Source organism: Neolamprologus multifasciatus, chromosome 10 (genome assembly GCF_963576455.1).
Source record: "Neolamprologus multifasciatus chromosome 10, fNeoMul1.2, whole genome shotgun sequence".
NCBI classification, from domain to species: Eukaryota; Metazoa; Chordata; class Actinopteri; order Cichliformes; family Cichlidae; genus Neolamprologus; species Neolamprologus multifasciatus.
Window position 1 is genome coordinate 17,104,300 of NC_140448.1, and position 12,061 is coordinate 17,116,360.

The following is a 12,061-nucleotide window of genomic DNA, read 5'->3' on the forward strand; positions in this document are numbered from 1 at the left end:
AATTATACCGTTAAAAATTAAGATGTCATTTTTACATGACAAATTAAAAACGCCGAAAATCCCGATGTGAAATTTAATTTACAATTTAATGCACAGTATTTAAACATTGCAATTTAAATGCATTAGGAATTTCATTCAGAAGAAGAAATAAAACACAGTGACAAAAACTCTTGTGAAACTATGAACTTTTATTGAAAAGTTCATACCGTCTAAAAACATTTTTCAATCAGTCATGACACATAATTCTAGTAAACTACCACTAAATACTACCTTCCAAAACTTTTCCCACTGCCACCATGTACATATAAAAAGTGGCTTTTACTTCACTTTTACATTAACTGCGCAGAATGGTGCCTTAGTTCAGGCTTAAAAGGCAGTTTGTTTTAATGCAAATCGTTTTCTGTGTTAACATAAATCTTGCGGTTTGTGTTTGCAAGTATGTATTGCACATGTACAAGTGCTGTAGAAAAAAAAGTTAATAAAAGTTTAAAAAGCACACACAGCAAACATATACAAATGTAAAAAGCAAATATTCTGCATGAAAAGACAATAGTGTGTGATGCAGGAAACCTTCTGAGGTTACCTAACTACGGCATCTTACCAGAAAACAGACATTTTCATGCAAAACAACTCCAAAAATATCAGACATGGCTTATTACATGTATTGCAGATATCTGGATCATCAGGTTATTTTCATCTGCATAAATTTTAAAAAAAAAATGTCCAGATCGGCTTGTATGAATAATCTTGGCAGCAAATGCCACTTTGCTTGCTTGTTTGTTTGTTTTGTTCTTCATTTCATTGTGTCAGATGGGTGTAGCAGTGAGTCACGGGAAAAACAAAAAAGCAGGGGGAGTCATCCATGAAACGCCACAGTACCTGTAAACGGAGACAGAAAACATCATAAGGAAAGACAGAAAACAAGACATGCAAAACTGCACATGACAGGCTTTCATCTTATCATAGTTGTTTTTAAAGTGGTTTGAATTTTAAAATACATAAACCATTCCTTACTTTGAATTTTTGTACTTTTGTCTGATGCCTTGTAGTGGGCGACTCTTTGCGCTGGCGTATAGCTTGTACAGGTGAATCAGGCAGGGGGAAATTTCAGCCATCGTGTATCCGCTAAAAGCCACTAAAGAGTCGGGCTAGAGAAAGTAGAAGTAGAAAAACACAGGTTAAAAGTCACATTTTGTTTCCTAATTTCTTAAGGAATTTCAATAAAATTAGATTAACCAAATAAAATATCAAACTTACCCATAAAGACGTATTTATGGTGTAGGAAGCTAGGCAGTAGGCTGCAGCAGCAACCATAGATGGGCTGTACTGTAGAAATGGATCCATTTCCAGCAGGCTTAACTCCGCCACATACTAGAAAGCAGAAATAAAAAAAAAATACAATAAATAAAAATAGAAAATCATATCCATATTCCTTAAAGGCATTTGGCCTGACTGTTGTTAAGTGGTTCAATTTACTCACCAGGGCCAGGTTTTTGGTGTTGGGACAGACAGACTCGATGGCCATGAAAAGGTGAAGGAACGAGTTTATGGTGGGTGCCGCCAAGTTGAAGCCCAGCACACTAAGAAATGCTTGCTCCATCCGGACCAGCTCTTTCTTAGTGTAGGTGTTGTCTGTGATGAACACAAACTGGTCGAGTTTAGGAGGTGACTTCTCCTCATATTTTCTAAAAAAAAAAAAAAAAGAGTAGCAGATCAGATGGCATGTTATATGTAAGGTTGACTATTACCACAGACTATTAGCAAAAAAGAAAAGGGGAAAAAAAGCATTGATCATTAGAAACAAACAGTGACTTACGCAGCAATCACTAAGGCAGCCGTGCCAACCAGCTGCAGCTTGCCTCGTTTCACATTTCCAATGAGGGAGAGAAATCGGTCCAAGTAATTGATAGCAAGATGAAGAGTTTCAGTTTGAAGTTCAAATTCCTTCGCCACCTCAGCCATCCAGTCCACCAGAACGACGCGCATGTCATCCGTGATCTCTGGGTGTCTCTCTAAATACTTTGGCCTTGGCCTGAATTTAATCTGCAATCAGAAGCCAAAACATTATATAGTGAACTGAAGAACAACACGTCACAGTTACATTACAATAAGGTTGAAAGAAATTATGGAGGTCACTGGGCAAAGAAATAAATAAAAATAACCAAACATACAAACAAAAAATTCAAACCTCATTATTCCTCAAGTGCTGGTGAATATCTCCTGCATACTCCAGACAAAACACCTCCTCAGATTCAGAAGGCGTAGAAGCATCCTGGCATGGACCTATAAAAGTAAAAAGTAATGAGCATTAAGGAAAGAGGAAAAAACAACATGTTTGCTTGGTAGATTATTTTTTAATCTGTCATACTCACTTGAACTCAGCTCCAGCATGATTGCCATATCTTCATTGTGCAGGGCATTGGTTTCCTCATCTTGGTAAGAACGGTATCCGACAACTTCTTCGCCAGAAGCCGCAAGGACAACTTCGCGAGCCTCTTCAACGTACACATCTAAGCTGGAGCTGGAAGGGCAGCCCAGACAGTTGAGTTGAGAGCTTTCTGAGGTTGAGCTGTGTTTGGAACACTGGCCACCCTGAAAATGATAATAACCGAACATGATGGCCTTGGTTTCTTAAAAAGAAGAGAGCTGGATTTGCTGGGTTTGTCGAGATGTTTCCTCTCTCCTCCAAGAGTCTTGTTCAGTTTTGAAATAACAGAGGGGAGAGCTTCCAGATATTTAAACCCCAGTGAGACTTGGTCCTGAGAGTCGCTGACCTACTATTGGGTCGACACATAAGTGAAGGTATGAAAAAGGGGCGTTGATCATTACTGAGACTGGGGACAAAGGGTGAAGCCTCTGTCTACCATTGTCCCATTCATCATCGTTTGATTTGTTAAAATTACCTGAGGCAACTTGATTGGCAGCTGAAACTCCTGAGAAAGCTTCAAAAGTCTGTATAGAGAGTCGTCAACCACCACCCGTTTTCAACGATGGTCGTTCACAGTGGACAAAGGCCTCCTTTACACCTTTCTCAAACCGTCTGTTTTCTCAGTCCAGACATTGTGAACATTAGCGAGAGTTTCCTTTCTCCTTTGATCAATCTAATGGAGTCTTGTGTTGATGATCTGGCACTGATCTAAGCTTTTATTCACCCTAAATCAGCAGTATTGATAATGACCAAAAACACTTTTCAAATTAATTTCTAGTCTTAATTTTTATTTCATTTTAACATTTTGCTTCAAGTCAGTTTAGTTTGAATTAGTTTCCAAAGTGAGTTTGCTCGTTTCAGCTTAGTTCCTATTTTCTTAGTTTTAGTTGTTAGTAATTCTCTTTTTTATGGTGGGCACATGCCAGAGACAAGATTTAAGGACATCAGTAAATACATTACAATAACGACCCATAACTTTTTGAAAGCAGTTGACACAGTCATCCACAGTCTCAATAAACACAGCTATCAAAGCCTCATGAGGCTTTCTGATTAAAAAAAAAAAAAACACTATTTATTATCATTTATTTTACTTAGTTTTCCAGGTTCACAGAATAATTGCAATTTAACTTTTTTTCAAAGGTCTGCTTTTTAGTTTTTTGTATCTAGTTTTAATTTTCACTTTAGATTTAAACTTGGTTTCTGTAATATTAATCTACCAATACACATAAGCTCTTTAATCAGAATGACAATTTTAAGTATAAAATATAATTATTACTGTTATTTTGATGAACAGTTCATTTTCAATTTTACTGTTTTACAAAAAAGCAGGAAAATGATGTGATTACGAAGCCAAACTAAAATTATTTACTTGCATTCCTGAACAGAAAAATCCATTTTAGATGTTAAATCTTATGCTTGATTAATTTCTGGCTTCTCAGACAAGACCAGTATGTTGGCTCAAATATGGGTACAAACATGTACCCATATTTGAGTAAATACAGTAATTGCTACAGTAATTCTGTACCGGGCTCATGTGACAATAGTAGCTCAGCGACCTTCGGGATGAAATCCAATGACACAATCTCCATTAGAGGTTGAATATCAAATGATGAAGCCTCTTAAATGAAAGCTGAAACGTTTACTTTGTCCTAGATGACTGAGAACCAACATAGACAAGCTAACATGATAGTCACGTTAACAGCGGTGGGGAGTGTTTTTTCTCTGTCACCTACCTGGCTGAGGGATCGACCTCGCAGTTCATTTTCTGACAACACACCAAGCACCGTCCGCTGTTTGGACCTCTGCAGTGTATCTACTCTGGCTGAGGGTGCCATATTTTCTTTGCTGGCTCGACTGCGTTGACTTTTGCTAAAGTTCATCTTTAAACAAAGACATTGGAAAAGAACAAGTAAAAAATATGCTTTTTTATCCAGAAAGATTATAATGATTATCAGGTCTCTGTCAATTTCCTGTATACATTGGCAAACACAGCAAGCAAGTATGAAGACTTTACTTAAAAATGCTTTAAAGCAGTATAGCAGCCAAACAGGATTGCAAGTGACTGATTTTAAGTTAGAGAAATGTTGGAAAACACATTACAGGTTTCGCAGCGCTAAAGTGGATGAAGTGGTTTGTTTTTTTAATAAAACTATCACATAAAAAAAATCATATAAGGGAGATCAACTACAGTTTTAGTCAGAAGTTTATACACATTCATCATGTGCATCAAAGTCATGGTCACTTTGGGCTTTTAATTATTACTTTCAACTGCTCTTTTAACAGGGTGGAATATTTGTACAGCATCTTTAATAGCTTTCTATAATTCTCACAGGCTCAAAAGTACACACACAGGCTTTAAAATATACATACACACCCCACTAACCTATGGTATAAGTGTCTCTTTGGTTAAATGTCTCTTAGCATGTTGTGGCTCAACCACATGCTTTTAGTAGCCATCAATGAGTTTCTGGGTAGATCTCTTCTTGTCAGAATTGGTAGGGTTCATATTTAAACTAGGGTGCCACACATTATCAGTCGTGTTGAGGTCAGGGCTTTGGGAAGGCCATTCCAGAAGCTTTTTAGCCTGCTTTATCCATTACAAAACCAGTTTTGTGTTTGGGATCACAGTTGGAACACCCAACTGTGTCCAAGCTTCAGCCATCTAACTGTTGTTTTGATGTGAAGTTGGTGAATTACATATCATTATTCCTTACTACATTTACTTGTCATTGAGGCCAAATAGCTTAATCTTTGTCTATGATTATGTGGATAAGCTCGAGTCGTTAGCCAACACCCGTTTCTAACGATGGTTGTTCACAGATGGGGGCTTTGGTTTCCTTTACTGCTTTCTCAAACCGTCTGTCTTCTCTGGCCCAGAATATAAACCCTGCCAAGAGTGTCCTTCCCTCTTTGAGTCATGGTCAACATAGCCAAGTTTTTTTCTGATGAGATGACGTGCCTTTGGAGTGTAACGATAAAAGCTTTTATTCCTATATTGCTTAACAAAGTTATCAGACCCCCCTCCCAATGTAAGGTTTATTCCTAAACCCCTCTGGCCATAACACATTTCTCCAACAGGAATTTGGGTCATCCATGTATGCACTTGCAAATTTCAAATGAGCATGAAGGTAAAAGTTTGTGTCTTCTTCCAGACTTCAGGCACATCTGAAAAACTTGTACTTATATACCGTAGTCTAGTTTGAATTGATGATCTTGGAATCTGCAGGTGTCTAGAAATTGTTTAGCGACCTTCCCAACTTGATGTTTTGATGTAAAGTTGGTGAATTACATATCATTATTCCTTACTACATTTACTTGTCATTGAGGCCAAATAGCTTAATCTTTGTCTATGATTATGTGGATAAGCTCGAGTCGTTAGTCAACACCCGTTTTGAACGATGGTCGTTCACAGAGGGGGGCTTTGGTTTCCTTTACTGCTTTCTCAAACCGTGTCTTTTCTGGCCCAGAATGTAAACCCTGCCAAGAGTGTCCTTCCCTCTTTGAGTCATGATCAACATAGCCAAGTCTTTTTCTGATGAGATGACGTGCCTTTGGATTGTAACGATTAAAGCTTTTATTCCTATATTGCTTAACAAATTTATCAGACCCCCCTCCCAATGTAAGGTTTATTCCTAAACCCCTCTGGCCATAAAACATTTCTCCAACAGGAATTTGGGTCATCCATGTATGCACTTGCAAATGAGCATGAAGGTGAAAGTTTGTGTCTTCTTCCAGACTTCAGGCACATCTGAATAACTTGTACTTAAATAGTCTAGTTTGAATTGATGATCTTGGAATCTGCAGGTGTCTAGAAATTGTTTAGCGATGTTGCCAACTTGATGTTTTGATGTGAAGTTGGTGAATTACATATCATTATTCCTTACTACATTTACTTGTCATTGAGGCCAAATAGCTTAATCTTTGTCTATGATTATGTGGATAAGCTCAAGTCGTTAGTCAACACCCATTTTGAACGATGGTCATTCACAGAGGGGGGCTTTGGTTTCCTTTACTGCTTCCTCAAACCGTCTGTCTTCTCTGGCCCAGAATGTAAACCCTGCCAAGAGTGTCCTTCCCTCTTTGAGTCATGATCAACATAGCCAAGTCTTTTTCTGATGAGATGACGTGCCTTTGGAGTGTAACGATTAAAGCTTTTATTCCTATATTGCTTAACAAATTTATCAGATCCCCCTCCCAATGTAAGGGTATTCCTAAACCCCTCTGGCCATAAAACATTTCTCCAACAGGAATTTGGGTCATCCATGTATGCACTTGCAAATTTCAAATGAGCATGAAGGTTGAAGTTTGTGTCTTCTTCCAGACTTCAGGCACATCTGAATAACTTGTATATACGGTAGTCTAGTTTGAATTGATGATCTTGGAATCTGCAGGTGTCTAGAAATTGTTTAGCGACGTTCCCAACTTCTGTAACTCTACAATTCTCCTTCTTAGATCTTCACTGAGTTTCTTAGATGTCCCTATTGTTCTGAGCATTGGTCAATCCAATGAGTGCTGTCAAACAAATCTTTTTTATCCTGGCAAATAAAAATAACGGTTGTAGTCAACCATAATCACTAATCAGGAGTTAACACTTCTTGGCCTTGTCAAGACTTTGTACAACTTTTTGACCACTTATAAAAAGATTTAAGTGAATGTATGTATTTGAGCCCCTATGTATAATTGTGACCCTGTGTGGATTAGAGAAAAGTCAATTCAAACTTCTGACCACAGCTGAATGTCCTTTTAGTTTCTCCAATGTAGAATATAGTTACTATTTGTGTCCCTGCTGGCATCATGGATCAGAATTTCTATATAAAATTTGTACTGTTCCCTTTTTAAAGCTCTACTAATTCTAGTTTGTCACAGATTTTCTGCTCATTTTGACTCCAATCACTCTCCACTTCCTGTTTTTCTAAAAACAGGAGATGGAGGATGTATGGCAGGGATGATGCTCAGTGTTGTGCTGCTTATACTAGAATTAAAATTGCTTTTACTGAAACTGTTGGGTTGAAGATGGCAAAACCCAAAATTAGCAGGGCATTCATGTCATTGATAAGTAAATGTAAACTTCTAACCACAACTGTAGCTATCAAATACGAGAGGCAGGGACCGGTGAAGCTACGTGAAAAAAAAATGCATGGATTGATCAGTTTCCTATTACTAAAAACTGCTGGTATTAAATGAGTTAAACAACTAAAAGTTGAAAAGTGAATCTTTCAGCTCTGCAAGTAAAAATACACAAAAAAAATGGTAAAAGAGAGAAAAGTCATAGGTCATCTTAAATCTACACCAACTGAGGTCATAGCAACAAAAAAAACTGTTTGCAAAAGTGTTACACCATGTATTCCTGAGCATGTCCTTTTTCAATACTACGGTGAGAGAGAATGGGTTTGTAACTCTTACAAATGACATCTTGATGACATTTTTACTCACTTTGGCAAGGTCTGCCTAAAGCTAGTGCGTGAGTAAGATGGCAGATTACAGGAACCGAGATTCAGTCGCAGATTGCAGAAAAATTACGAGTCTAAATCTATAAATGAAATCCTCTGTTAAGGGTCTCCAAGCTTCAAAAATCATCACCTGCTAAACGAACAGGTGAGACAGTTTTGTTTTTACCATTAATGTACTCAAATCAAAGGAAAAGCAGATCCAATAAAGACTTTGAGATAAGTAAACTCTTCAAAATGTATCTGAATTTAAAATACGAGATCAGGCAGTAAAGGAAGTTTGATCTACTTTTGATCTAATAATCAGACGTTGTGTGTCACAAACATCAACACACTATGTAGACAAATATGGCATAAACACGGGCGTACCATAAGTTCCCCAGTTTCACCCAGTATGTCTACTTTGCATAAGGAGGAAGTGAAAGAAGGGGTCCATTATCCTGTCCTGAAATACCACGGAGCCATATTAACATATCAGGACACAGTTCGCTAATTACATTAACTCATGGTCATTGATTAGTGGTCATGACAACTGTATACAGTCATAAAACTGAACTCACAGCCCATTGTTAGTCAGTGCATGCACTGTTCAGAAGGGTGGGAAAACCTGGAGTCAGCTAAGACTGAAGAAGTCACTCGGATGAGTGGGGAAAAGTTTCTCCCACTGAAAATGCAATGTCCAGATGAACAGAAGCAACTTTCTGTGACTTCAGAAGCATAATCCACTATTAGGATGTTAAAAAGTATAAAAGTTACCATTCACTAAGAGTGCGAACACAGTGTCTTTTCAGTAATTCTATTTTTTAAAAAGGCATGTTTTTAATCTATCTTTCAGTAAGGAAAGATTAGTATGCATTGTTTTCATATTTTCTAAAAATGAAATAAAGAATCATTTACAGTGGTGTGAAAAGTCTTGAGCCATCCTTCCTTTCTTTATATTTTAGAAAAATGAAAAAAAGAAGGTTTTTTGGAGGACAGATTTATTGAAATGTGCAAACATACATGGAAATGCAGGATACATTTCAAAATTTTCGACTAAAAATCAATGTTTGCTATAAACACCTTTATTCTTAGGCAAAAAGCAGAACAAATTACGATGTTTTTGTGTCAGCCTTTTTAAGTATGATATTAAAAATTGTTTATTTGCTAAGTTGTTGTAGATGCAACATTGATATATTATTTTTAAGCTTTAATCATTCGTGTCAGTGTTAAGTGCCTTATAAAACAAACAAATAAATAAAAGAAACCCGAAGAAAACAAAAACATTACTCGGACCGGACAGAAAATGGGTGAAAAAAAAAACACTGTGAAAGCTCTTTAGAAAGCCTGGAGAGCTACTGCTCAAGACCACTTAAAAAATACAAGAAAGTCTGGATCATTGGAGGAAAAATATCCAGGAATCAGGGGTGACTCAGGACCTGCACGGTACTATGAATATTCCCGGTGCAATTATGGTCTCACATTGCCATGGTTACTAAAAATTAGCAGAAGGAATCAGTCAGAAAAAAAATCAAGGAAAACAGGATGTTGCACTGTGAAAACACAGTGCATCACCCCGATGTATCACAGACCACTGCCCGCTCATGGTTACATGTACTTTTTAGTGTATTTGTTCCTAACTGTAAACTCACCATGATCAGGATCAGTGTAGTTAGCAGTTTAGCGTTTCAACGTCACCACCACCGAGCCAGTCGGAGAATCGACAGCTGCCGCTGACTTGGTTGTTACTAATCTGTACAAACAGCGCCCTCTGGATCTCTTCGCGTGACTTGAAGCAGGTTTCTGGGTGTAGCAGGGTTTTTTTTTTTTTTACTTTCTTTCGGCGAAGTTTGCCTCGAAAATCAGCTATTTCCTCCTGAGTCTCTGTCCAATCACGTGGCAGAACGCAACCGCCGACGGTCAACGTCACATGGGTTACTGGATTTATCCTCTCAATATTTTCCCGTGATTGATTAGTTTTATTTGAAATCTTCACAACTTCGACTGTACATATAGATCAATCTTAACTGTTGCCCTGAGGCGAGAAAATGAGTTGTGTTTGGTGTGTTTTATTAAATCTACAGGTGCTGCAGGGGCTGTAGGAGAATTATTGAACAGGAAGGCTGCCGCTCATTAAAGTGGCATGTATAAGTTATTAATACTCTTCGCCATACTCCACATATAAATAGTCATTGCCAAAAAAGGGAAAAGAAGAAAAAGAAAAGATTATTTCTGTGAACCGTAGGACTTTATCATTTTATAACATGCTGAAAAAACTGCTTGAGAGAGAATCTCACTTGGCCTTTTCCCCTCTTCTGCTTTATGAATAATGTTAAATATTATTTTTAAATTCACTTTCTTACCATATTCATCATCTATAAAGTTATGGGTGTTACAAAAATATGTACACTAATTAACCCTAACTTGTGTAAAGTTTTGCGTACAAAATCTATTTACTTACTTTTATTTTCACAACTATAAATATTATATTATATTATATTATATTATATTATATTATATTATATTATATTATATTAACGTTGTGTCTTCTCTCACTCATGTGCTAAAACATGGGAAGCCTGGTAAAGGATGCAGGAACAATGTGACAGCAGAAAGTAAAGACGACATTTATCTGGGTCACTGTTTAAATCTGCTGACTCCATCAAGCAGCATTTGGTGAAACACCTGAAGCTGTACAGGCCTGATCACACAACCATGTGTGGTCAGAAGTTTACTTTCAGTCATCATGGACATGGATGTCATAGCAATTTGTGGGATTTTGATGATTTCTTTCAGAATCAGAATCAGAATACTTTATTGATCCCCGGGGGAAATTATTTCAATTTCTCAATCAGATGCTTTTAGAAGCCATCAAAAAGCCTCTGAGTGTATTTGACCAGTTTTTCCCCCAACAATGGACTATTCTCACTGTTGAGGTCTGGGAAGGATTTCCACTCCCTTAAGGCCAAAACCGAGAGAACAAGGAGGAGCTTCTTCCCTCAGGCTACTCGGTCTCTGAACCAGGTGTAGGACTGTAGGACTGGACTCTCTCATACATCACATCAATGCACATGCACTCTAATAATAATAACATAATGTACCTCATTACTATACCTCAGTAACCTGTTTACTCCACTGTAAACTGTTACTTTGCACATTGTTTATTTGCACACTTTTTTATATAATTTCTTCGATTTGTTTATTGCACATTTTATTTTAAAATGTAACTTTCATTCTTAGTTCAAACTTTACTTCTTAGGTTAAATTCTTAATTTATTCTTTACATATTATTCTTTACAAGCTTACTTCAATGTTTTTTTTTTTGTTTTGTTTTTTATCTATTATGCAACTCTTATATCCGTTTTCCTGTAAATTTTTCCTGTAGTTTTATGGTCGGGCATTGCAGAGCAACAAGCATTTCACTGCATGTCGTACTGTGTATGATTGTGCATGTGACAAATGAAATTTGAAATGTGAAATTTGAACTTTCATGGCAGAATTGACTGAGTTCATTTAAATGGGTTGATTTTCTGGCACTGAGCCAGCTTTTAAGCTGTAGTCAATAAAGATCCATAAGTAGAAGACGACAAGTTATCATGTTAAATGACTTTTGTAGAACCTGCAGCACCACGTCTTGATGCAGGCTCAATCATGCAAGTAAGGAAGTCATAGAAAGTTGATTTTGTTCATCTTGACGTAACGTTTTCAGTGAGAGAAATGTTTCCTTACTCGGGTTTCCTGAAGGCTTCCCCAAACCTATAAAGAGTACCTCTGCACAATGACTGAAAGTAGCACCCCTGGTGAACAATGGGCTGTGAGGTCAGTTCTTTGATCATTAATATGCAAATTGTCATGACCATTGATCAACAGCCACTGATCAAAGACAAGCAGCAATGCAAATAATATCTTTTACATTTTTAAGATGACACATTGTCGGAGTCACAACTGATCCATTATTAGATAACTACACCAAAAAAACAAAAACAAACAAGCAGAAAACAAAGCGGAAACATCTTTTTTAGGGGTTTACATTCATATCCAAACATTAAAATGTATTCCAAGAAGCTATAAATTGCTAGAAGCTAAAAATACCTTTATGTAATGTGCCCCTGAACAGGTAGTTTCCATGTACATAAGTATACACACAAAAATGTGTAGTCAGTGGATTCACAGAGAATGAATGATCTTTATTGAAGCCTGTGTGTGT

General features: G+C 37.2%; 1 protein-coding gene across 1 annotated transcript; it reads right to left on the reverse strand.

Annotated features, from left to right (window-relative positions):
• Positions 1–133: 133 nt before the first annotated feature.
• ccna1 (cyclin A1) lies at positions 134–10,133 on the reverse strand. The gene is made up of 9 exons (XM_085174091.1): positions 9,507–10,133; positions 4,162–4,308; positions 2,373–2,592; positions 2,189–2,283; positions 1,817–2,043; positions 1,481–1,685; positions 1,258–1,371; positions 1,015–1,148; positions 134–879 (listed from the first exon to the last, which is right to left on the reverse strand). Exons 1-9 carry the CDS (start codon positions 9,507–9,509, stop codon positions 828–830), a joined length of 1,197 nt encoding a protein of 398 aa, XP_085030217.1. The 5' UTR covers positions 9,510–10,133; the 3' UTR covers positions 134–827.
• Between the last annotated feature and the right edge of the window lie 1,928 nt (positions 10,134–12,061).

Coding starts and splice junctions, on each gene's coding strand:
- ccna1 (XM_085174091.1), bottom strand. Junction 2,593..4,161: donor GAGGTCGATCCCTCAGCCAG/GTAGGTGACAGA, acceptor TATCATTTTCAG/GGTGGCCAGTGTTCCAAACA. Junction 2,044..2,188: donor AGCACTTGAGGAATAATGAG/GTTTGAATTTTT, acceptor TTCTGATTGCAG/ATTAAATTCAGGCCAAGGCC.